Consider the following 27,627-nt stretch of genomic DNA (forward strand, 5'->3'; position numbering starts at 1 on the left):
TACTACCCCGCAATTTGTTACTCAGATGAAAGGCAGGCAGGATGAGAGCTGTGAGAGAAATCTTTTCTGTGTTTCCTTTGGAAAACGAGTTTTAATGGAATTCACTACACACTTGGGTATGTGGTTAATAATACTGTTAATAAATGAAACCCAGCGGTGGCTGCTGATCCTACCCTGTTTACTTAAAACCACCGATAAATTAACACAGCAATGAAAATAAACCACCACCAAAAAAGTGAGGAGAATTTCAAACACGAATGGAAATGTGCTCTCTTAGCAAACGGAAAGCCACTACTAGACTTACATTTTCTTTGGAAAAGGATCTCGTGAAGCACAGGTATCGGGTAACCTTGGATTTAAATAAGCCGTCTTTCCAGAGGTCAGCGTCCACACCATCTGCTGTCTGAGCGACCTGCACCAGAGAGACGGGGAAGAGGACACAGGTGAGGCCGGGGGCCGTGGAGGGCGGGCGTGAGGAGCTTCCGTACCTGCGCCAATTAACTCCGGCCCGGACTCGCGCGGCATCTCATTAGTCCACTTCACCAGGCCCTGGGAAGAGATTTTTCCAAGAGGGGCCAAGGGAGAGTGTGAAAAATACAACTTCTAAAAATACTGTCCCTGGGGAAGTCATTGATTAAAGACACCCTGACAAAAGTGCTTCTAATGAGAAAAGAGGAACTTCCGTTTGTCATGGACCAAGAAGGGACCGGAGAAGTCAGCACATTAAGCTGCTCACTGCCAGTCACTCCGGGGACAGTACAGGGTGCAGAGGGCAGAATGGGGCGTGCAGTGCCACCAGAGAGGGGCCTGCCTGCCAGGCGCCTGGCGCGGCTTCCTGCTCCGGGGCTGACTGGGCTGGCCAGGGGCTGCTATCACTGGGCATGGGGGGGCGGGCAGGGCGTCAGAGAGGTTCGCCCTGCCCCACTTCTTTTCAGCACAAGTTCTGTGAGTGGAATTCAAGGTTGAAAACCAGCATGATAGGAAAATTTAAAAAAGACTCAGCTGCCAGTTTCTAGTCTCACTGAGGAGCCATATTCTCGTATATGGCTGTAGAAATTTCCCTCTAAGGGCTTCCCTGGGGGCTCAGATGGTAAAGAATCTGCCTGCAATGCGAGAGACCTGGGTTCGATCCCTGGGTTGGGAAGTTCTCTGGAAAAGGGAAAGGCAACCCACTCCCATATTCTCACCTGGAGAATTCCCTAGACATAGGAGCCTGGCACAAAGAGGTGAACATGACTGAGCGACTAACACTTTTCACTTTTAGTTTCAAGAAGCGTTCAAGGATGAAGCCAGCCTTGATGTGAGTCTTATAGGGCCTGGGCCCTGGGCCGTGGGACTAAGGCCATCAGTGGGAAGAGCTCACAAGGAGACAGGAGAGAAGAAGGCTGGCTGGGACACGTTCTCCCCGTTCTCTCCACGATGCTCGTTAAGGAAAGATCAGGCTTGGTGCAGCTTCTTCCCTCAGCACCTAACAGGCCAGAGGAATCCACATCCTGGCTGCACCCCAAGGGGACTCTGGGAAGACCTGGGAGCAGCGCCCCTTTGGGGAGCAGCGCCCTCTGCAGTCTGGGGTCTCCCTGCTCCTCCTTCTGAGGCTTAGACTGTGGGAGGCATGTGTTCCCAGTTGGGTCCGATTCTTTGTGACCTCACGGACTGTAGCCAGCCAGGCTCCTCTGTCCATGGAATCTTCCAGGCAAGAATACTGGGGTGGGTTGCCATTTCCTTCTCCAGGGAATTGTTCCAACCCAGGGATTGAACCCACATCTCTTGCGTCTCCTGCATCGGCAGACAGATTCCTTTCCAGCTGAGCCAGCGGGGAAGACTACGGGAAGCCTTCTTTGATCTGACAAGCTCCGGGCTGTCCTCACAAACTGCTGAAAATGCCTCTGTTCTTTACACAAAACTGCCCTGATTCTGCCCCGTCCCGTGTGCACACAGCACAGCAGGCCCACATGGCTCGGACTGTCATGTGTGAAGCCTGGAGTGTGGGGGCCGACTCCACCAGGAGGGTTGCATAGCTCCCACGGCCACGTTCTCCGAGGGAGCCCCTGAAAAGACCAAAGGCCAACTGGCAAAAGAAAAGTACTTGCTTTCACAGCGAACAATTGTTAAGTTCATAAGTGCCATGAAGGGAAAAGAAGGGTCCTTATGCTGAATATGCAAAGATGTTTGACCTGAAATCCGAAGGAGGAATGGTATGGTGACAATCTCAGGGACAGTCTGGTTCAAGCACGTCACTCCCACAGAAAGAAACATGGCCGAACAGACAAGGCCTTGTCCACACTTGCCCCCATAATGGTCATACATAAAGTTCCTCAGAAAACCTGAGATTTGAGGCCGTGGCCCCAACTTCTACTACCAAGGATCCCTTATGCTTTGTTTTCTCCCACAGGTTCCACGTTTGAAAGATTTTTGTTTCCCAAACTGTACTTGTATTTCCTCAGTTCAAAGATGTAGCCATTTGAGAATCACCTGTGGATTTAAAGAATGCTCCTTTAGGAAAAAAAGAAACATCATGTCAAATTGCACAACGTATTTCTCAGATGCATTGCAATTTTGGAACCATTAAAATGTCATGAGATGCCACAGGAACAAAGAAAGAAGGGAACCTATGTAGTTTCTCTATAATACATGTATTATTTTTGATAAATTAAAAAAAACAGAGTCTGCAGAACACACAAAGGCTGTGGTACCTCAAAAGAGAGACAGCTGTGTCCAGCCTTCCACGGAAAAGTCTGGGGGTTCAGGAGGGTTTTCCTGGCTACAGTGGGGTGGTGTGCCCCCTCATTCAAGGCCATCGTCTCCAGGGTTTGAAAATGAGGATTCCCTCCTCTCGCTCCACTGCTAGAATCTTCCCTTTTCTGAATTAGAAGACACCCTGGTACGATGAAGAGGCTGGTGCAAGAATGCAAAGAGGGGAGAGGAAAGCAGGAGCAGGCCTGCTCCCTCCTCAGAGGCCGCCTTCTCTCCCTCTGTCCCTGCAGTTAACAGGCCTCCAACCTGCTCTGGAGACCCATTCAACAAGGTCCACCATGGCCCAGCTCTGCCCTGAGCCACAACTCATGTGCGGTGAAGTGAAAACGTGTAACGCCCTCCAACCCCACGGGGAGTGAGGAGGGAGGTGAGAGAGAGGAGGAGGGAGAGAAGCGTGTGTGGGGGTGTGCATGCACACATGCGTGTGCATTGGCGGGTGTGGGTGTGCAGAGCACAGAGATGCCTGCAGCCAGGGGTCCACAGTCTGGGATGGGTCCACCTCCAAGGCTGCTTGGGGTGTGGGGAGCCCAGATCTGGCTCAGCAGCAGGACTAGGGAAGTGGCCCTGGAGGAACAAGGCTGGGCCTTCACAGCTTGCCTTCCCTGGAGCAGGAGAAGTACCCAGGCAGGTAAAGGTGCTTCCCAACCTAAACTCTCCCCATGGCAAGCTAGATTAGCTACGAGGTAAGTTGGAGAAGGAAATGGCAACCCACTCCAGTGTTCTTGCCTTGAGAACCCCATGCACAGAGGAGCCTGGCAGGCTACAGTCCATGGGGTCACAAGGAGTCAGACACGACTGAAGTGACTGACCATACGAGGCAAGTATGTGGTCAGTAGCTACAGGGGTGCCCCGCCGAAGTTCACCTCTAAACTCTGTCCCTGTGAACTCAGTCTTGAGTCCCAGGATGGGAAGGGAGGGACAGGGAGGCAGGCTGGGGGTGGAGGAAGAGGACTCCAGGTACAGCAGACCCCAACCTGACACTCCAGGCTTAAGCAAGCCCCCACCCCTGAGGGCACTGCAGGGGCAGAGGGGATAACGCACGAGAACTGCCTCAGTGCTCACCCGGGACCCCATGAAGCCAGCGCCCACAGACAGGTCTACGCAAACATGATGACCCCATGAAGCCAGCACCAACAGACAGGTCCATGCAAACATGATGGCCCCATGAAGCCAGCGCCAACAGACAGGTCTATGTAAACGCAACGACCCCATGAAGCCAGCGCCAACAGACACGTCCATGCAAACGTGACAACCCCATGAAGCCAGAGCCCACACACAGGTCCATGCAAACGTGACGACCCCATGAAGCCAGAGCCCACACACAGGTCCATGTAAATGTGACGACCCCATGAAGCCAGCGCCAACAGACAGGTCCATGCAAACATGATGACCCCATGAAGCCAGCGCCAACAGACAGGTCCATGTAAACATGACGACCCCATGAAGCCAGCGCCAACAGACAGGTCCATGCAAATATGATGACCCCATGAAGCCAGAGCCCACACACAGGTCCATGTAAACGTGACGACCCCATGAAGCCAGCGCCAACAGACAGGTCTACACAAACGTGATGGCCCCATGAAGCCAGCGCCAACAGACAGGTCCATGTAAACGTGACGACCCCATGAAGCCAGCGCCAACAGACAGGTCCATGCAAACGTGACGACCCCATGAAGCCAGCGCCAACAGACAGGTCTACGCAAACGTGACGACCCCATGAAGCCAGCGCCAACAGACAGGTCCACACTACATCAGGATTCAAAAAGCCCTGCATTGTCACATGGGGGCTCAGCTCCAACCTCTGGTCCCTGGGGTTCCTTCCCCATCTCTGGGACTAGTCCTAGTCTTCAACACAGATTATGTACTTGTGTGATTAACCTTTATTGGCTCTACTGCCCCGCCACTGACAAAAGCTTTGCCAAGCCGAGGACAATGTCCGATGGCCGTTTATCCCCTGTACTCAGCGTCCTGCCTGATACACACGGGCTCAACCGCAACTGGCTGAAGGAGTGAACAGACAAATCAGCCCGTAGATCTGCAGCAAACTGTGAAAAACTAAGAAACCCCACTAGCTGCTGGAGTAAGGTAATACAAATTTTAAAAATGAAATTTCCAGGACTTAATCCCTGTGTTCCCTTCAAAATCACCACTCACAGGCCAAACCTCCATTTCAACAGTGAGGCCACTAATTCCTTCGGTTTGATCTGTACCCTGTCTTGTTCCCAAAATGACTAGAGGATGCCCAACGCTGTGGCCGGCTGCAGTGCCCAGGGTGTCTGTCATAGGGGTTCACACGCACATGCACACACACACACACACACACACACACACACACATCTCTTACACACTCACATGCTCAGACCCTCCCTCTCCTTCTCCCATCTTCCCAGTATAGGAGCTGCCTCTGCAGAGGAAGAGGTGGGCAGTGACAGACAGGACACTTGGGTTTACTGCTCTTCCCCACCAATATTCTTCTAAAATGACAATCTAGTGGAGACAGCAGGGAGCCACTAAAATAAAGAGCAAGAGAGGAGCACAGCACGAGGCAGATGCCATCAGACGTGTGGAGACGTGGGAGGTGGAAGGTCCAGGGTGTAGCAGAGGAGCAGGGATGGACATCCCAGGGCCCCAGACACCACTGGGATGAGGGTGGAGGGCCTAGAGATGGGCGCGATGCGAGTTTAGAACTGGAGACAGGCAGAACAAAGATGTTAAGATTCCTAGAGCCCCACTCTGCTTCAGAAGTATTTTCTGCAGAAATGGCATCAGCAGGGCTCCGGGCTCCAGGACACCAGCTTGGTGGGGAAGGAGGTAAAAGAGGAAATAAAACTCCAGAGTCAGAGCAGAGGGTAATGACTACGCACACTGAGCTGAACAGTGACTGAAAGGTGGGCCCTCCCCGTCCCTTCCAGGACCACCCTCCTTCTTGCTTCTGGCACCTTGGGAGCCAGGTGTACCCAAATGCTGCAAATTGAAGGATGTGTCTCTGGAGAAATTAAAGAGTGCCAGAGAGAAGACCAGCACCCACGGGCTCTGAGGTCTCTGGTTACGGTTACAAGAGCCAGCTCCTGGTGCACTGGCCACTGTGCCGCCCACCAGTCATCAGGCCCCACCCCTACCACAGGGCTCCAACCCCAGGAGCTAGGGCCTGGCTCTTAACTGACAACAAAGAATTACCAGGCACTAGGGGGAGTCTCAAATATGACAACAGGCTTCAAATTATTAGAAGAAAGGGAACCTGAAAATAGCACAGAAAACAGGAGGAAACAACAAAAGCTAAAGAATTAACAACCAAACCTGAAATGAACATCTTCAGAGGGATAAGTGAAGATACTGCAGTCACCAAGCAAGAACTGGGTTTCCCTGGTGGCTCAGACAGGAAAGAATCTGCCTGCAATGCTGGAGACCCAGGTTCAACCCCTGAGTCAGGAAGGTCCCCTGGAGAAGGGAATGGCTCACCCACTCCAGTATTCTTGCTGGAGAATTTCATGGACAGTCCCTGGGGCCACAAAGAGTTGGACACAGCTGATCGACTAACACTTTCATTTTATTTTAAACGAGAATAGAATATTGTAGAGAACGTTTTAAAAGGAACAATTTAAGACAACACAAGGAGTTTAGACATAAAAACTTACAGCTAAAATTAAACATTAAAAAAAAAAAAAACATATTGGAGGAGAAAATTGAGGAAATCTCCCAGAAGATAAAATACAAAGGTGAAGAGAGAAACTAGAGATGGGGGAAAAAAACCTGAGAACTGAAGAATCAATAACAGTATCCAACAATGAAATTTCCAGAAAGGGAAATAAAAAACAGAAGAAAAGGCGAGCCTCCACAGTAAGAGGAGGGATGAAAAAAACGCCCTTAAAACCCATCGATTTCGGGATGAAAAAAATGCCCTTAAAACTTCCAGAGAGAAGTAACAGGCCACGTACAGAGGAAGAGAATCAGAATGCACCCGACTTCTTATCAGCAACACTGAAAACTAAGGCGCGAACAGCCTCTTCAAAATTCCAAGGATTTCTGGAATTCTCCACCTCAACCAGGGTCAAGTAAGCATGAAGGTAGAAGATGATCTTAGCAGACGTTCAAGGACTTACGAAGTTCATCTGGCTGCCTTCTCTGGGGAGCCTAGAAGAGGATGTGCCAGCATGACTGGGCACTGAATCAACACAGAGGAACCTAGAGCTCCAGGAACAGGCCCCCACACGAGACAGCCCAGGGACGGCCTGGACGGAGGGAAAGGAGAGAAGGTCGTGGAAAGAAGAGTGATGCGGGCCGTCTCTGGGGGAGGACGCAATGTGGACTGCACCCTGGGAAGAGGTGTGGATGGATGGGCGCAGGACAGATGTGCGAGCCTTTATAGGCATGAAGCTCTGTGTGAAAATATAACTTAGTAACTAACTTGGAAACTTTAAAGAAAAACTTTAAATTCTCGTGTAAAAATCGGTAGGCATCTAGACAAGTAAGTAAATGAAAGAGACAAGTCAACAACTAATTCCAAGAAAAGGAAACAGTTACAAGAAAGAACCTCCAGTCCTGCTGAATCACTTGATCCAGGGGTACCCAAGGCAAAACTGTGATACTGCCTGATGGGCGGAGAACATGAGAAAACTACATGTGCAGGATAGGCGGTCAAAAAATAAACAGCACAATCACATTATTTAGAAATACGGAGACGAAGTACCAGAAGCGAAAAAATCTGAGAGCTGAAAGTAACTGCCTCTGGGGAATGAAACAGGGGGAGCAGGCAGAGACAGGCCGGGGTGGCTATGCTTTCTTAAAAGTCCCTTAGTACTCTCTGATTTAACTGTGTAGGCATCACTTTGTTAAAAACAGAAAAGTGAATTTTAATTTTAAAATCTCAAGAGAGCTGGGGAGATGTCTCATGGAAGACAGGATGGGGGCGATACTCCCTGGAGAGAAGCCACTACTCTGAGGACCACGGGGATGTTCCTGCAGGTACAGTTCCGGCTCCAGTCATCTCCTTAGTGTGTCCCAGCGTGGGACAACGTCCGAAGCTCCACATGACTTCTCCACTGCTGGGTCCACCAAGGGAACAGGAGCATGTGGAGAAGCTGCGGCCCCACGCCTGGCAGAACCACACCGGGGCCTGGTACGGCTGCCTGCCCAGCCCGGGCTCAGCCCCTGGCTCATGCAGCCCAGGCCCCTGACTTCCTTCCTTCTCGGGCTCCAGCTCAGAGGTCACATTCTGCATGACCACAAGGCAGTCCCAGGGGGAAACGTGCGTTCAGGAAGCCTAGAGAGCCCACGGGGTGTGGGAAGGAACCCCTGAGCGTAACTGCAGGAAAGCCTCCTGGTTCGAGGACAGGTGGAGGGGCAGGGATCCCGGCCGAGGACTCACTGCTGTCGGGGCTCTGGTCTAGGCAGTGTCTGTGCAGAGTCTCACTGAATCCTCCCAATCACCCAGCGCAAGGGGTGCTACTTCCCCCTCAGTTTACAGATGAGAAAATGAGGCTTGGTGAACTTCCATAAACTAACTCGAAGTCACTCCGTGGTCAGAGGAGAGGTGGGGCTCTGTGCCCTCTGGCTCTGCCCCCTCAGCACCCAGTAAGCAGAGCACTCTCACACAGCCCAGGGAAGGACAGCCCACTGCCCAGGTCAAAACCAGGGCAGCCCTGGGCCCTGCCTTGGGGACAGCTGACAAGCCATGGGCAGGCCTCTCTGACACAAAGAACCACCCAAGCCACTTAAAAACAGTGTCACAGAGAAACGGCATCCCTGAATGCTCCAGACATCTATTTCTGCTTTATTGACTATGCCAAAGCCTTTGACTGTGTGGATCACAATAAACCGTGGAAAATTCTGAAAGAGATGGGAATACCAGACCACCTGACCTACCTCTTGAGAAACCTATATACAGGTCAGGAAGAAACAGTTAGAACTGGACATGGAACAACAAACTGGTTCCAAATAGGAAAAGGAATATATCAAGGCTGTATATTGTCACCCTGCTTATTTAACTTCTATGCAGAGTACATCATGAGAAACCCTGGGCTGGAAGAAGCACAAGCTGGAATCAAGACTGCAGGGAGAAATATCAACAACCTCAGATATGCAGATAACACCACCCTTATGGCAGAAAGTGAAGAGGAGCTAAAAAGCCTCTTGATGAAAGTGAAAGAGGAGAGTGAAAAAGTTGGCTTAAAGCTCAACATTCAGAAAACGAAGATCATGGCATCTGGTCCCATCACTTCATGGGAAATAGATGGGGAAACAGTGGAAACAGTGTCAGACTTTATTTTTTTGGGCTCCGAAATCACTGTAGATGGTGACTGCAGCCATGAAATTAAAAGACACTTACTCCTTGGAAGGAAAATTATGACCAACCTAGATAGCATATTCAAAAGCAGAGACATCACTTTGCTGACTAAGGTCCGTCTAGTCAAGGCTATGATTTTTCCAGTGGTTATGTATGGATGAGAGTTGGACTGTGAAGAAAGCTGAGTGCTGAAGAATAGATGCTTTTGAACTGTGGTGTTGGAGAGTCCCTTGGACTGCAAGGAGATCCAACCAGTCCATCCTAAAGGAGATCAGTCCTTGGTGTTCATTGGAAGGAATGTTGCTGAAGCTGAAACTCCAGTACTTTGGCCACCTCATGGGAAGAGTTGACTCATTGGAAAAGACTCTGATGCTGGGAGGGATTGGGGGCAGGAGGAGAAGGGAACAACAGAGGACGAGATGGCTGGATGGCATCACTGACTCGATGGACGTGAGTTTGGGTGAACTCCGGGAGTTGGTGATGGACAGGGAGGCCTGGCGTGCTGCAATTCGTGGGGTTGCCAAGAGCCAGACACGACTGAGCGACTGAACTGAATGCTGCAGAGAAGACAGCGCTCGGGAACAGTTCTGGAAGCCCATGGGTTTGGAGAGCTTTGCTATGATGACAGGAGAAGGGAAGGAAACAGCCTACCTGGGACGCTTTAAAAGGGCCTGTGCACTCACACAGGGCCCAGCGTTCTAACGCTGCTCTTTAACTTGTGTGACACGGGGACACCTGAGCTCACCCACACAAGGGGAGGGTGAAGGACATGGGTGCACGGGGACCACGGAGCACCCCAGCCAGCAGGCAGGCCTCAGGAAGAGAACCTACTGGGGTTCACTTACTCGGAGAAGAGACGCAGGGGCTTGTGCGAGAGACTGCACACTCGTCACAGACGAACCCACTCTCCAGTCGGTTCACTGCATTCTGAACGCTGCGAGGACCCCAACAACACCACAATTCACTGTGTGCACTCTAGGTGCCGTGACCGGCCCCATGTATTTTATTCTCAAGTCGTTAGTGTCAGTTACCTCATTTAACACAACAGCCCTACATGAGTTACTGTAATAATTGGTTACTAGCTGATTTTACAGATGAGGAAATTGAGGAACAAAAGGATTGTGGCTAAATAAATTATGCTATGTCTATGTAATGGACATACAAAGGACACATATTATATAACTGAAACTAATATAAAGCTGCATGTCAGTTATACCTCAATACAAATAAATTTAAAGCAATAACATTAAAAAATATCCATATTGTCAATGGTGCAGAACCAATGCAGAACTGAAGGACACATATTCAGTTCTTAAAAAGGACGAAGTATGTATACGTAGAGAATTATGTCCATAATATATTGAGCGGGGGAGCAGGGATCTTCGTACTAGAAATCCATATAAGGGGGACACGGACACACCAGCTACTCCTGAAATGAGTATTAAATTCCATTAACTTGGTGCTGCCTATCAAAAGCCTTAAAGCTACATACGTCCTGTGACCAAGGAACGTCACTTCTGGGCAGGGAGTCTGAAGGAGACCATCAGCTTTGTGCACAAGAGTGGATCATCGCTTGTTCCTTCACCCTGAGCTTCTGGGCGCCAGACGTGGACGAGGCGCAGAGGACAGAGGGCTGAACAAGACGGACTCGGGCCCTGACCCCACAGGGGACGTTCCAGAGGGGGACAATGCATGACAAACAGGTAGGCAAACAAACATGGAAGATGATTTTAGGAGTCGTAAGAGTCTTATATAAAGGACAGTAATGGGGACAGCGACCGAGGGAGGGCCTCTCTGAGGAGGGGCCTCAGTGCCGACACCTGTGTTGGGAGATGCCGTCCTGAGACGTGGAGGCAGAGCTGTGTGCAGCGAGGGGAAGATGAGGCTGACGGGTGGGCCACAGGAGCAAGGGGAGGGCTCCGGGGACAAGGCCTGGTAGGAGGGGACTGGTAGGAGGCAGGAGTCTCGACAGCGTAGAGGCAGACGAGGGGAGCGAGTGACACACTTCCAGAGGTCAGAGGACGTGCTTACACTGCAGGACTCTGCAGCATTTCAAACGACGCCGAGGACACACATCTCCTGATGAGGAAAGCTGAAGGGAAAGAGGAAGTTACACAACGGCTTCTAAAGGACAATCTTGGGATCGAATAAAAAAAAATGATACAAATGAACTTATTTACAAAACAGACTCACGGGTCTCCAAATCCAACCAGCGAAAGGGGAAAAGTGGGGAAAGTGATAAATTAGAAGACTGGTATTAACACATTCAAACTACTATATATAAAACAGACTGTTGGGGTCCTTTAATGGACCAGAACCTGCCGGTGCGGAGTCGATGATAAGAAAGTCAAAGAGAGAGAGAAAGAAAGAAAGACACGGGAACCCCAAAGTGGAGAAAGTGATAAATTAGGAGACTGGGATTAACATATACAAACTACTATATATAAAACAGACTGTTAGGGTCCTTTAATGGACTGGAACCTGGCAGTCCGGAGTCGACGATAAGAAAGTGAAAGAGAGAGACAGAGAAAGAAAGAAAGACACGGGGACCCAAGCTCTGATGGAGCAAGGGTGCTTTATTAGCAGAAATGCAGGCTTATATATTTTTAACAAGATGATTACAGGATGAAATTGTATCAATAGTCACAATATGGATAGTCTAATACATACAAGGTCGCTGACGCAGAAAAGAGTCACTGAAGGGGATTCATACATGTCTCATCCTATGACCTCAGTCCTGGGAACAGCGTGCTCTTTCACTCATTCCCGGAATAGGAACTGATAAGGAACAGAGAATCCTTGAGAAACAACAACATATTGGATTCCTTAAAGTCAAACGTCCCCTGACAACGGACAACTAACAAGGACCTACTATAGCCCAGGGAACTCTGCTCAATATTCTGCAATAATCTATGTGGGAAAAGAATCTGAAAAAGAATGGATACACACACACATGTATATATACGGGCTTCCCTGGTGGCTCAGACAATAAAGTAACCACCTACGAATGCAGAAGACATGAGACATGGGTTCAATCATCGGGCAGGGAAGATACCCTGGATAAGGAATGGCTTCCCACTCTACTATTTTTGCCTGGAGAATTCCATGGACAGAGGAGCCTGGCGGACTATAATCCATGGGGTCAGAAAGAGTCGGACACAACTGAGCAACTAACACTTTTTCATATATATATATGATTCAATTTCTGTACATCTGAAACTAACACAACACAGTAAATCCACTATACTCCAATAAATTTTTTAAAAATACAATCTTATATTTTGTTTTTTAAAGTTAGCTATACAGGAAAGGATCTAAACAAATCAAAGCAATGTATTAAACTACTGTTTGGTTCTGCACAGTTGACATTATGGGTATTCTTTAATGTTATTGCTTTAAATTTATTTTTATTGAGGTGTAACTGACATACAGCATTATATTAGTTTCAGTTATACAGCATATGATTCAATATTCTATACACTGTGAAGTGATCACAGTAAGTCTAGTTAACATCTGTCAGGATACATACTTACAGAATTGTGTGTGTGTGATGAGGTCTTCTAAGACCTACCCTCACTGAGTAAGTTTCAAAAATGTGATACAGTCACAAGTAAATATAACTACGGTTGCCATGCTGTTCATGGTATCTCATCACTTATTTATTTTATAACTAGAAGTTTGTACCTTTTAACTCTTTATGGTTTTCATAATAAGAAAAACAAAAAATTTTGATATTAAGAAAAGAAAAACAACAATTTAAAAGACTTCATTTGATGGAATGAGAAATAACGATCTGCTGGATTTAAACCTAAGAAACACTTTGTAAATCAGCTCCCCAACTAAGCTGACTGGAGAGCGGCTGGCAGTAAATCCTTAAAACTGTCAGAGGTCCTTCAATGTCAGGATCAAGTACTCTTGCCCAAGGAGAAGCTATTGAAAGACTGCTAACCATGGGTTTCATCAACCCGTTCACACCCTGGTGTTTTAAGAGGGCCCACCCACAATTCAAAGATGTGCTTGGCAGACAGAAAGCAGTCAAAGGGCCAGGAAATTCTGCAGACATTCCAAAGGAAGTATCTGGCAGATGCTAGGAATAAGAGTCTCATTCAAAGGGCTCTGGAAGTGTTAGATCATTCACTGCTGAAACACACTCACTTGGCCCAGGTCAGACAGTGGCCAACCAGGGGGCCACTTAAACCTTTCCTCAGACCAGTGTGGGCACAACATCCTTCTGGTTCTCTAATAGGAGGTGTGACCAAAAGGCTTTCCAAAAATGATGAAGTGAAATGAGCCTTTTGACTTATCTGGTGACGAGCCCAGGAATTCTTTGCTTTTGGTTCTGATCTGATTTGCATCATCTTATTGTGTTGAATCCTGAATGGAGACTCAAGCCTGCCAGGAATCTTCAGCTGACAGTTTGGGTATTGCTTAGCCAGAGAAATGAATGCGTGGCTCCGTCCCGAGCCTGCCACGGCTCCCTCCGCCTCCGGGCTGGTCCCTCCACTCACACCCTAGCTCTCCCTCCTCGAGTTCACCTTCCCTGAATGCGCCTGGTGACCTCCTGGCTTTGTCCCCGTGGTTCCCTTTCATCACTCAGGGCCTGGCTGACAGAGCCCACTGCCGGGTCTCCCTGCTCCCACCAGCCAGGATTATGCTCTCTTCTTCCAGGATCTTCCCTTCTCACAGCTTCTTGCATCAAACCTTCTCTAATAAAGGAAACTGTACGACAGAGAAAAGTACTTGAGTTTTTGGAGGCAAAAGGTGGCAACAACCCAAATACCCATCACCTGATGAACAGATAAACAAAATGTGATCTATCCATACCATGGAATATTCAGTCCAGCTCAGGGCAGTCGCTCAGTCGTGCCCGACTCTCTGCGACCCCATGAATCGCAGCACGCCAGGCCTCCCTGTCCAGCACCATCTCCCGGAGTTCACTCAGACTCACGTCCATCGAGTCAGTGATGCCATCCAGCCATCTCATCCTCGGTCGTCCCCTTCTCCTCCTGCCCCCAATCCCTCCCAGCATCAGAGTCTTTTCCAATGAGTCAACTCTTCCCATGAGGTGGCCAAAGTACTGGAGTTTCAGCTTCAGCATCATTCCTTCCAAAGAAATCCCAGGGCTGATCTCCTTCAGAATGGATTGCTTGGATCTCCTTGCAGTCCAAGGGACTCTCAAGAGTCTTCTCCACCACCACAGTTCAAAAGCATCAATTCTTCGGCGCTCAGCCTTCTTCACAGTCCAATTCTCACATCCATACATGACCACAGGAAAAACCATAGCCTTGACTAGACGCACCTTTGTTGGCAAAGTAATGTCTCTGCTTTTGAATAAGCTATCTAAGTTGGTCATAACTTTTCTTCCAAGGAGCAGGTGTCTTTTAATTTCATGGCTGCAATCACCATCTGCAGTGATTTTGGAGCCCCCCAAAATAAAGTCTGACACTGTTTCCACTGTTTCCCCATCTATTTCCCATGAAGTGATGGGACCGGATGCCATGATCTTCGTTTTCCGAATGTTGAGCTTTAAGCCAACTTTTTCACTTTCCACTTTCACTTTCATCAAGAGGCTTTTTAGTTCCTCTCCACTTTCTGCCATAAGGAATACTACTTGGCCATAAAAACAGAACGGAGACGTGACACACGCTGCAACACTGACGAACCCTCGTAGCATCACAACAAGCGAAAAGATACTGTACGTTTACATGAAACGCCCAGAAAAGGCAAATCCACAGACAGAAAGTAGGTTCATGGTTGCCAGGGGCGGGAGGCATGGGGAGATGGGGAGTGACTGCTAATGGGTTGAGATTTCTTTCTGGGGTGGTGAAAATATTCTGAAACTGAAGATGACACAACTCTGTGAATATACAAAAAACTACTGGACTATACACTATTAAGGGGGAGGGTTTTCTGGTAGGCTAATTATATTTCAATAAAGCTGTATTTTGGAAAAAAGGCTTTAGACCTGGCATGTAGCAGATACTCCAAAAATGTGAGTTCTTTATGATTACTTCCGCTCCTTAAAGTAAGGATCCTACTTTACTCCTTGGGTGTTTTTCAGAATACCCAGCCCAAGGCCCCGCTGGTGGAACACAATCAGATCCTGACCAGATGTCTGAGTGAGCAAGTAAAAGAACACACAGTCTGAAAAATGCACATGGACTGCAGGGAGCACATCAGAGCTGCAGGGAACGGCCCTCTCTTTGTTCCACCCCCACCAGCTGCCATGGTTACTGCAGGCACAGAGAGGACCGGTTCCTGAGGCTGGCCGGGTGGAAGAAAGCAAAGGGCCCCGGAGACACCCCTGGAAAACAGGAGCCCCCAGAGGGCCAGACCAGGACACAGCCCTGGACCTCCTCCGCAGGCCTCCTGGAGAGCATTATCAGTGGCACAGAGGTTTCCTCGTGGCTGGTGGGCACCCAACGTGGAGAGTGCGCCCCTCTCAGCCACGAATATTCAGTCTGTGACACAGCTGTTGCTGACACACCAGGGGCCAAGGCATGAACCACGCAACAACAGCAGGCAGACAGCTCTGCCTCACATAAAAATCAAATTCTGGGTGGATTAAAGATTAAATGTGAAAAGCAAAACTTCAGAACTTTTCAAAAAAAGATGTAAGCTATCTTCATAATTTTAATAGAGAGAATTATTAAAGAAACAAACACGTGCATAAGAAAACCTATAAAAGAGAAGACTGATGAATCTTCAGTTCAGTTGCTAAGTATGTCCAACTCTTTGTGACCCCATGGACTACAGCACAACAGGCTTCCCTGTCCATCGCCAACTCCTGGAGCTTACTCAAACTCATGTCAATCAAGTCGGTGATGCCATCCTACCATCTCATTCTCTGTTGTCCTCTTCTCCTGCCTTCAATCTTTCCCAGCATCAGGGTCTTTCCCAATGACTCAGTTCTTCACATCAGGTGCCCAAAGTATTGGAGTTTCAGCTTCAGCATCAGTCCTTCCAATGAATATTCAGGACTGATGATTTCCTATAGGATTGACTGGTTTGATCTCCTTGCAGTCTAAGGGACTCTAAGAGTCTTTTCCAACACCACAGTTCAAAAGCATCAATTCTTCAGTGCTCAGATTTCTTTATAGTCCAACTCTCACATCCATACATGACTACTGGAAAAACCATAGCTTTGACTAGACGGACCTTTGTTGGCAAAGTAATGTCTCTGCTTCCTAATATGCTGTCTATGTTGGTCAAAGCTTTTCTTCCAAGGAGCAAGCGTCTTTTAATTTCATGGTTGCAGTCACCATCTGCAGTGATTTTGGAGTGCCAAAAAATAAAGTCTGTCACTGTTTCCATTGTTTCCCCATCTGTGTGCCATGAAGTGATGGGACTGGATGACATGATCTTAGTTTTCTGAATGTTGAGCTTTAAGCCAACTTTTTCACTCTCCTCTTTCACTTTCATCAAGAGGCTTTTTAGTTCATCACTTTCTGCCATAAGCGTGGTATCATCTGCATATCTGAGGTTATTGATATTTCTCCTGGCAATCTTGATTCCAGCTTGCACTTTAACCAGCCTGGCATGTCACATGATGTACTCTGTATATAAGTTAAATAAGCAGGGTGACAATATACAGCCTTGACGTACTCTTTTCCTGATCTGGAACCAGTCTGTAGCTCCATGTCCAGTTCTAACTGTTGCTTCTTGACCTGCATACAGATTACTCAGGAGGCAGGTAAGGTGGTCTACTATTCCCATCTTGAAGAATTTCCCACAGTTTGTTGTGATCTACACAGTCAAAGGCTTTGGCATAGTCATTAAAGCAGAAGTAGCTTTTTTTCTGGAACTCTCTTGCTTTTCCTATGATTCAGCAGATGTTGGCAATTTGATTTCTGGTCCCTCTGCCTTTTCCAAATCTGGCTTGAACATCTGGAAGTTCACAGTTCACGTACTGTTGAAGCCTGGCTTGGAGAATCTTGAGCATTACTTTGCTAGCATGTAAGATGAGTGTCCAAGTCCAAGGAGCGGTGGCTGCGCAGGTGCAGGAGGGCCTAGAGGAGCCATCCCACATTGAAGGTCAGGAAGGGCAGCGGTGAGGAGATACCCTTCATCCAAGGTAAGGAGCAGCGGCTGTGCTTTGCTGGAGCAGCCATGAAGAGATATCCCACGCCCAAGGTAAGAGAAACCCAAGTAAGATGGTAGGTGTTGCAAGAGGGCATCAGAGGGCAGACACACTGAAACCATACTCACAGAAAACTAGTCAATCTAATCACATTAGGACCACAGCCTTGTCTAACTCAATGAAACCAAGCCATGCCCGCGGGGCAACCCAAGATGGGCGGGTCATGGTGGAGAGGTCTGACAGAATGTGGTCCACTGGAGAAGGGAATGGCAAGCCACTTCAGTATTCTTGCCTTGAGAACCCCATGAACAGTATGAAAAGGAAAAATAATAGGATACTGAATGAGGAACTCCCCAGGTCAGTAGGTGTCTAATATGCTAGTGGAGATCAGTGGAGAAATAACTCCAGAAAGAAAGAAGGGATGGAGCCAAAGCAAAAATAATACCCAGCTGTGGATGTGACTGGTGATAGAAACAAAGTCCGATGCTGTAAAGAGCAATACTGCATAGGAACCTGAAATGTCAGGTCCATGAATCAAGGCAAATTGGAAGTGGTCAAACAGGAGATGGCAAGGGTGAATGTTGCATTCTAGGAATCAGCGAACTAAAATGGACTGGAATGGGTGAATTTAACTCAGATGACCATCATATCTACTACTGTGGGCAGGAATCCCTCAGAAGAAATGGAGTAGCCATCATGGTCAGCAAAAGAGTCTGAAATGCAGTACTTGGATGCAATCTCAAAAACGACAGAATGATCTCTGTTCATTTCCAAGGCAAACCATTTAATATCACGGTAATCCAAGTCTATGCCCCAACCAATAATGCTGAAGAAGCTGAAGTTGAATGGTTCTATGAAGACCTATAAGACCTTGTAGAACTAACACCCAAAAAAGATGTCCTTTTCATTATAGGGGACTGGAATGCAAAAGTAGGAAGTCAAGAAACACCTGGAGTAACAGGCAAATTTGGCCTTGGAGTATGTAATGAAGCAGGGCAAAGACTAATAGAGTTTTGCCAAGAAAAAGCACTGGTCATAGCAAACTCTTCCAAAAACACAAGAGAAGATTCTACACATGGACATCACCAGATGGTCAACAATGAAATCAGATTGACTATATTCTTTGCAGCCAAAGATGGAGAAGCTCTATACAGTCAACAAAAACAAGACCAGGAGCTGACTGTGGCTCAGATCATGAACTCCTTATTGCCAAATTCAGACTTAAATTGAAGAAAGTAGGGGAAACTGCTAGACCATTCAGGTATGACCTAAATCAAATCCCTTATGATTATACAGTGGAAGTGAGAAATAGATTTAAGGGCCTAGATCTGATAGATGGAGTGCCTGATGAACTATGGACAGAGGTTCGTGACATTGTACAGGAGACAGGGATCAAGGCCATCCCCCTGGAAAAGAAATGCAAAAAAAAATGGCTATCTGGGGAGGCCTTACAAATAACTGTGAAAAGAAGTGAAGCGAAAAGGAAAGATATAAGCATCTGAATGCAGAGTTCCAAAGAATAGCAAGGAGAGATAAGAAAGCCTTCCTCAGTGATCAATGCAGAGAAATACAGGAAAACAACAGAATGGGAAACACTAGAGATCTCTTCAAGAAAATTAGAGATACCGAGGGAACATTTCATGCAAAGATGGGCTCGATAAAGGACAGAAATGGTCTGGACCTAACAGAAACAGAAGATATTAAGAAGAGGTGGCAAGAATACACAGAAGAACTGTACAAAAAAGATCTTCACGACCCAGATAATCATGATGATGTGATCACTAATCCAGAACCAGACATCCTGGAATGTGAAGTCAAGTGGGCCTTAGAAAGCATCATTACGAACAAAGCTAGTGGAGGTGATGGAATTCCAGGGGAGCTATTTCAAATCCTGAAAGATGATGCTGTGAAAGTGCTGCACTCAATATGCCAGCACATTTGGAAAACTCAGCAGTGGCCACAGGACTAGAAAAGGTCAGTTTTCATTCCAATCCCAAAGAAAGGCAATGCCAAAGAATGCTCAAACTACTGAACAATCGCACTCATCTCACACGCTAGTAAAGTAATGCTCAAAATTCTCCAAGCCAGGCTTCAACAATATGTGAACTGTGAACTTCCTGATGTTAAAGCTGGTTTCAGAAAAGAAAGAGGAACCAGAGATCAAATTGCCAACATCCACTGGATCATCAAAAAAACAAGAGAGTTCCAGAAAATCGTCTATTTCTGCTTTATTGACTATGCCAAAGCCTTTGACTGTGTGGATCACAATCAACTGTGGAAAATTCTGAAAGAGATGGGAATACCAGACCACCTGACCTGCCTCTTGAGAAGTCTGTATGCAGGTGAGAAAGCACAGTTAGAACTGGACATGGAACAACAGACTGGTTCCAATAGGAAAAAGAGTGCATCAAGGCTGTATATTGTCACCCTGCTTATTTAACTTATATGCAGAGTACATCATGAGAAAAACTGGACTAGAAGAAACACAAGCTGGAATCAAGATTGCCGGGAGACATATCAATAACCTCAGATATGCAGATGACACCACCCTTATGGCAGAAAGTGAAGAGGAACTAAAAAGCCTCCTGATGAAAGTGAAAGAGGAGAGTGAAAAAGTTGGCTTAAAACTCAACATTCGGAAAACAAAGATCATGGCATTCGGTCCCATCACTTCATGGGAAATAGATGGGGAAACAGTGGAAACAGTGGCAGACTTTATTTTGGGGGGCTGCAAAATCACTGGCTGTGATTGCAGCTATGAAATTAAAAGATGCTTACTCCTTGGAAGAAAAGTTATGACCAACCTAGATAGCTTATTCAAAAGCAGAGGCATTACTTTGCTGACTAAGGTCCGTCTAGTCAAGGCTATGGTTTTTCCTGTGGTCATGTATGGATGTGAGAGTTGGACTGTGAAGAAGGCTGAGCACTAAAGAATTGATGCTTTTGAACTGTGGTGTTGGAGAAGACTCTTGAGAGTCCCTTGGACTGCAAGGAGATCCAACCAGTCCATTCTGAAGGAGATCAGCCCTGGGATTTCTTTGAAAGGAATGATGCTAAAGCTGAAACTCCAATACTTTGTCCACTTCATGCAAAGAGTTGACTCATTGGAAAATACTCTGCTGCTGGGAGGGATTGGGGGCAGGAGGAGAAGGGGACGATAGAGGATAAGATGGCTGGATGGCATCACTGACTCGATGGATGTGAGTCTGAGTGAACTCCGGGAGATGGTGATGGACAGGGAGGCCTGGCGTGCTGCAATTCATGGGGTCACAAAGGGTCAGACACGACTGAGCGACTGAACTGAACTGAAGATGAGTGCAACTGTGCGGTAGTTTGAGCATTCTCTGGCTTTTCCTTTCTTTGGGATTGGAATGAAAACTGACCTTTTCCAGTCCTGTGGCCACTGCTGAGCTTTCCAAATTTGCTGGCATAGTGAGTGAAGCACATTAACTGCATCATCTTTTAGGATTTGAAACAGCCCAACTGGAGTTCCATCACCTCTACTAGCTTTGTTTGTAGTGATGCTTCTTCCTAAGGCCCACTTGACTTCGCCTTCCAGGATGTCTAGGTCTAGCTCAGTGATCACATCATCGTGGTTTTCTGGGTCATGAAGATCTTTTTTTGTATAGCTCTTCTGTGTGTCCTTGCCACCTCTTCTTAATATCTTCTGCTTCTGTTAGGTCCATACCATTTCTCTTCTTTATTGTGCCCATCTTTGCATGAAATGTTCCCTTGGTATCTCTAATTTTCTTGAAGAGATCTCTAGTCTTTCCCATTCTATGGTTTTCCTCTATTTCTTTGCATTGATCACTGAGAAAGGCTTTCTTATCTCTCTTTGATATTCTTTGAAACTCTGCATTCAGTTGTGTATATCTTTTCTTTTCTCCTTTGCCTTCAGCTTCTCTTCTTTTCTCAGCTATTTGTAAGGCCTCCTCAGACCACCATTCTGCCTTTTTGCATTTCTTTTTCTTGGGGATGGTCTTGATCACTGCCTCCTGTACAATGTCACAAACCTCCATCCATAGTTCTTTAGGCACCCTGTCTATCAGATCTAATCCCTTGAATCTATTTGTCACTTCCACTGTATAATCGTAAGGGATTTGATTTGGGGTCATACCTGAATGGTCTAGTGGTTTTCCCTACTTTTGTCAATTTAAATCTTAATTTTGCAATAAGGAGTTCATGATCTGAGCCACAGTCAGCTCCTGGTCTTGTTTTGACTGACTGTATAGAGGTTCTCCATCTTTGGCCGCAAAGAATATAATCAATCTGATTTCAGTACTGATCATCTGTGATGTCCATATGTAGAGTCTTTTCTTATGTTGTTGGAAGAATGTGTTTGCTATGACCAGTGCATTCTCTTGGCAAAACTATCAGCCTTTGTAATGCTTCATTTTGTACTCCAAGGCCAACTTTGCCTGTTACTCCAGGTATCTCTTGACTTCCTACTTTTGAATTCTAGTCCCCTATGATGAAAAGGACATCTTTTTTGGGTTAGTTCTAGTAGGTCTTATATGTCTTCATAGAACCATTCAACTTCAGCTTTTTCAGCATTACTGGTTGGGGCACAGACTTGGATTACTGTGATATTGAATGGTTTGCCTTGGAAATGAACAGAGATCATTCTGTTGTTTTTGAGATTACACCCAAGTACTGCATTTTGGACTCTTTTGTTGACTATGATGGCTACTCCATTCCTTTTAAGGGATTCCTGCCCGCAGTAGTAGATATAATGGTCATTTGAGTTAAATTCGCCCATTCCAGTTTATTTTAGTTCACTGATTCCTAAAATGTCTATGTTCACTCTTGCCACCTCCTGTTTGACCACTTCTAATTTGCCTTGATTCATGGACCTAACATTCCAGGTTCCTATGTAATACTGCTCTTTACAGCATCAGACTTTACTTCCATCACCAGCCACATCCACAACTGGGCATTGTTTTTGCTTTGGCTCTGTCTCTTCATTCTTTCTGGAGTTATTTCTCCATTCTTCTCCAGTAGCATATTGGGCACCTATCGACCTGGGGAGTTCATCTTTCAGTGTCATATCTCTTTGCCTTTTCATGCTATTCATGGGGTTCTCAAGGCAAGAATACTGAAGTGGTTTACCATTCCCTTCTGCAGAGGACCACATTTTGTCAGAACTCTCCAACATGACCTGTCCATCTTGGGTGGCCCTACATGTCATGGCTCATAGTTTCATTGAAACTTACTATCCTAAAACTAAAAACTTTGATACAACAGAGGCCACTCAAAACAGTGAAAAGACAAGTCTCATACTGTGAGCAATGCACAACTGACAATACCCAAAATTAATAAAGAACTTCTGCAAATCAATAAGAAAAACAGGAAGAGAAAAGAAAAATAATATACAACATGTAAAAGCCACATGAGGAAATGTTCGACCACTCTGATGGTGGTTTAGTCACTGAGTCATATCTGATTCTTTGTGACCCCATGGACTGTAGCCTACCAGGCTCCTCTGTCCATGGGATTTCCTAGGCGAGAACACTGGACTGGGTTGCCATTTTCTTCTCCAGAGGCTCTTCCTGACCCAGGCATCAAACCCAGTCTCCTGCATTGCAGGCAGATTCTTTACCAACTGAGCCCCAGGGAAGCAGCTAAGAACACATTTAATGACAATTTTATACCGTCCATGGTAAATCACTGACTGAACCATCATAACTATCTGACCAAAGTGAGTGGGGCACAAGCTGGCACAGCTCCTTTGGAAAACACACTTACTAACTTTGGTAAGGGGGAAGCGACCTAGCAATTCTGCTCCTAAATTGTTCCCTAGAGAAGAAATTCTTAGCATAAAGACATAAGGATTATTATTTGTAATACAGTTTATAGTAGTAAATTATTGGCAGCAATGAAAATCCTCATTAAGAGAAGGGTGAATAATCACAGTATATTCATGCAACAAAAATCCACACAGCTTTAAAAACACGTGAACTGGAGTTACATGTACCCACAAGGATAAATCTCAAAAACAATGCTAAGCAAAAAAGCAAGTTGAAAATATGTACAGTAGGATAAGCTTTCCACATGATGATAGCATCAATATAAAAGCAGAAACAAATACACAGGAACAATAAACACTGAACTCAGTGGTTACTCTGGCTTAGGAAGGACACATGGGCCTAAAGGGTACACGGGCACCAATAATGTTTTGTTTCTTTTATTAAAAAAGAAAAAAAAAACATAAACTTGGTGAAACATTAAGACCTGGAAAAGCTGCATGGTGATTACATGGATATTTGCTCCTTTATTCTCTATACTTTTGTACATATATGAAATACTTTGTAACACAATTTTTAATTTAAGAAAATCAGACAAGAGACTTTAAAAGCAAAGGAGTGGGGCCTTTAAATACTTGCAAATGAGCATAAGGAAGACTGTTGCCAGAGGAAACATAGGACACCCGCTTAAATGTGAATTTCAGGTAAACAATGAATCATTTTTTTCAAATTTTAAAAAAATTTCAAAGTTTTTACATTTAACTGAGTATCCTGTATTCTTATTTGCTAAATCTGGTGATCCAAACAAGAGGCCTCTACTGAGGCTTTGTTTAGTGAAAAACTGGGAGGAAACTGAATCTGAGCAGTGAGAGGGGGCTGCCTGAGCAGAGCGCTCAGCCTACACACACACCACATACGGGGGAGTGAGAACCCGCGAGACACACACGCTGATACAGAAAGATCTAAATGACACGTGCATCCTCCAGTAGAGACAACGCGAGAGCTCACTGCATGATATAAGTCATACTGAGAGGACAAGCCATGAAGCTGTATTTCTGACAGTTATTTACATGTGCAAATGAAGGGAAAAAGGACGAAAAAGCAAACTGAGGACAGCGACTAATGGAAATAAGGAGTGTGGTCAAAAGGTGCTTGAGCTTTGGCTGTGCTGTTTGATATTTTTAAATAAGAAGCTTTTGTATTCCTTATTTAATTAAAAATAAATACGATTTCTTGCAGAAGGGAAACACAACCCAAGCAGGCTATCTCCAAACTGTTAATAAAAGGCGTGGGATTACACGGAAGAAAAGGTAGCATTTTTGCTCTTCGGTTTATATAATTCTACATGATTTGGGTTTTCTGAAATGAGCTTTTATAGTTTTTAAAATGTCATGAAGATATTTTTAATTAAAAAAAGGCAGGGTTCACCGATTCTCTATCACAGAATCAGGAGAGTTAGAACTTCATTATGGAGGATGTGTCTGGTGACAGAGAAGGAAGGAAAAGGGAATAAAAGAGAAGCTACTGCTGAAGACTATTTCAGCTCCTCAAGAGCACCCTCTCTGTCCCTGCTAACCATGGGACAACGTTTCAAAGTCCTTTTCTGGCTGGACTCTGGGCTGACAACCTAGACCTCATACCACCAAATCCCTTCTCTCCTGGGCAGGAGGACACAGCAGCTTAAAACGTGGACTATGCCATCAGCAGACAAATGGATAAGAAAGCTGTGGTACATATACACAATGGAATATTACTCAGCTATTAAAAAGAATGCATTTGAATCAGTTCTAATGAGGTGGGTGAAACTGGAGACTTGGAAGGAAAGTTAGTGACCAACCTAGACAGCATATTAAAAAGCAGAGACATTACTTTGCCAACAAAGGTCCGTCTAGTCAAAACTATGGTTTTTCCAGTAGTCATGTATGGATGTGAGAGTTGGACTATAAAGAAACCTGAGCGCCAAAGAATTGATGCTTTTGAACTGTGGTGTTGGAGAAGACTCTTGAGAGTCTCTTGGACTTTAAGGAGATCCAACCAGTCCACCCTAAAGGAAATCAGTCCTGGGTGTTCAATGGAAGGACTGATGCTGAAGCTGAAACACCAATACTTTGGCCACCTGACGTGAAGGGCAGACTCATCTGAAAAGACCCTGATGCTGGGAAAGACTGAGGCAAGAGGAGAAGGGGACAACAGAGGATGAGATGGTTGGATGGCATCACCAACTCAATGGACATGGGTTTGGGTAGACTCCAGCAGTGGGTGATGGACAGGGAGACCTGGCGTGCTGCGGTTCATGGGGTTGCAAAGAGTCAGACACGACTGAGAGACTGAACTGTACTGAACTGATACAGAGTGAAGTAAGTCAGAAAGAAAAACACCGATACAGTATATTAACACACATATATGGAATTTAGAAAGATAGTAACGATGACCCTATATGAAAGACAGCAAAAGAGACACAGATATAAAGAGCAGGCTTTTGGACTCTGTGGGAGAAGGCGAGGGTAGGATGATTTGCGAGAACAGGATTGAAACATGTCTATTACCGTATGTGAAACAGATCATCAGTCTAAGTTCAATGCATGAAACAGGGCACCCGAAGCTGGTATACTGGGACAACCCTGAGGGATGGGATGAAGAAGGTGGGAGGGGGGTTCAGGATGGGGGACACATGTACACCCATGGCTGATTCATGTCAATGTATGGCAAAAACCACTACAATATTGTAAAGTAGCCTCCAATTAAAATAAGTTAATTAAAAAAAAACACACATTGACTATGGTACAGGACAGATGTGAATTCAAACCTTGGCTTTGTCACTTAGTAGCTGTGTGACCTTGGCTGAGTTCCTTGACCTCTCTGAGTCTCAGCTTCTACCTCTGCAAATGGAGACAACTGGTTCTATCTCAAGCAGTTGCAGTAATAATTTAAAGTGTCAGTAATGTGCTTTGCCCAGCATCTAGTCTGGTGGTGCAGAGGGTAAGGAATCTGCTTATAATGAGGGAGACCCAGGTCTGAACCCTGGGTTGGGAAGATGCCCTGGAGAAGAGAATGGCTACCCATTCCAATATTCTTGCCTGGAAAATTCCATAGACAGGGGAGCCTAGCAGGCTACAGTCCATAGGGTCACAAAGAGTCGGACATGACTGACTAACACTTTCACTTCACTTAGCACACAGAAAACACTTCCTCGTGGTAAATACTGGTGTTCAAATTGTATGAGGTGCTCTGGGTCTTTCCTGTGCCGCCCTGGGGTATGCAGCCTGACCTGGCTTTAAGTAGAGACTTCTACCTGCAGGTACAGTCATCACTAGGCTGCAATTCATCCCTTTGGGCCACAGGTCTTAACTTTTCTTTCAGCAAATATTTACTAAGCACTTAACAATGTGCAAGGCATTGCACCACACGCTTCAGTATTTACAAGTATGAGTAAGACAGGGAACCTCCCTTGGAGGAAAGCCCGGAGATACTCTGGATCAGCAGGAGGGCACAACGCTGAGAGGCAGGAGACCCCCCAGGTTTGATTCTGGCTCATCCACACCTGTTGTGTGATCTTAGGAGGAGCCCTCGAGCTCTCTGAGATTGTTTTCTTATTTGTGAAGTGAGATTATAATAGCATCTTTGTGGGGTCATTCTGTGCGGTAAACACTATCCACGGAAGCAGTTAGCACAGGGGCAGACCTAGCACAGACATTCAGGATGCAGGGAAGGGTGAGTGAGAGGAGAATCGAAGGCAGCTTTAGGTGGGGGTCTTGTAAAGCATCGACAGCCGGGAATGGAGCAGAGGAAGAGGGGAAGGCACGGCTCCAGAAAAGACAGGAGCAGGAACGGCAGGGACCTGGGTCATAAGAGGCCTGCATGGGAGGAACAGGAATGGCTGGACGGTGAGAGCAGACAGAGGGTTGGGGGTGTCAGGGAAAGTACAGGAGTCAGGACTCGGCCCCGTGCAAGAGGGACAGTCTCTGGGGAGCTCAGAGCAGGAGCTGGAATTCTAAGTGATGCTTAAAGGAGAAAACCTGGCACTGAGAAAGGAAGGACTGGAGTCCCCCTGGAAGAGCCCATCCAGAACAAGAATGGTGAGGATGTGCGCGGGGAGGCAAAGACAGGAGAGGATGATGCAAAGGATGAGGCAGAAGGAGAACCCAAGAAACTGCCAGATGGGGTATGGGAGGGGTGGGGGAGGGCAGAGGAGCCCCAGGAGGAACCTGGCCTCCACCTGGGAGGAAGTTCAGGCCAGGGGCGCCTGTGGGTTGGGGGCCTGGGTGGGGAGTGGAGAGGACACAGAAGACAGTGGAGTTTGGGAATATTCAGGATGAGTGTCAGCCAGCCGCGATGGGTGGGCTTGTATGCCAGGCAGGAAACGTGGGCCTGGCTAAGGAGAGAGGCTGGCACAGGTGACTGGTGGGGAAGGGAGTGGCTGGGCCCCAGGCTGGAGGAGGACTCACAGTGAAGGAGGCTGGGTCATGTGTACAGCGTGGCAGAGACCCCAAGCGAAGGGGAAATCAGGAAAACACAAGGGAGAAGAGAGCTGAGATTACCTCTAAGGGATGAGAGTGCTTCAGGAAAGAAGGGCCACAGAATACTTGATGACCCAAGAAAACACTGCAATAGCATAACAACAACATACAATGGAATAACAGCAGGTTATCCAAGAGCATATATGACAGAATCCCACTATCGCTAACACACACATGGAAGGGAAAAAACTAAAGGACGCATCTGAAAATGTTAACAGCATGTTTCTTCTGAGTTGTAGAATTATGAGC

General features: G+C 46.5%; 1 protein-coding gene across 1 annotated transcript in view; it reads right to left on the reverse strand.

The window, feature by feature from the left end:
• The window catches only part of MVB12B (multivesicular body subunit 12B), an 87,301-nt gene that overhangs the window by 17,541 nt on the left and 42,133 nt on the right, over window positions 1-27,627 (reverse strand). The window contains exon 3 of the mRNA XM_068981446.1: window positions 305-412. Within this exon, the coding sequence (XP_068837547.1) occupies window positions 305-412 (108 nt within the window). The remainder of the gene's footprint in view (window positions 1-304; window positions 413-27,627) is intronic.

The sequence above is a fragment of the Capricornis sumatraensis genome, chromosome 1 (genome assembly GCF_032405125.1).
Source record: "Capricornis sumatraensis isolate serow.1 chromosome 1, serow.2, whole genome shotgun sequence".
NCBI lineage: Eukaryota > Metazoa > Chordata > Mammalia > Artiodactyla > Bovidae > Capricornis > Capricornis sumatraensis.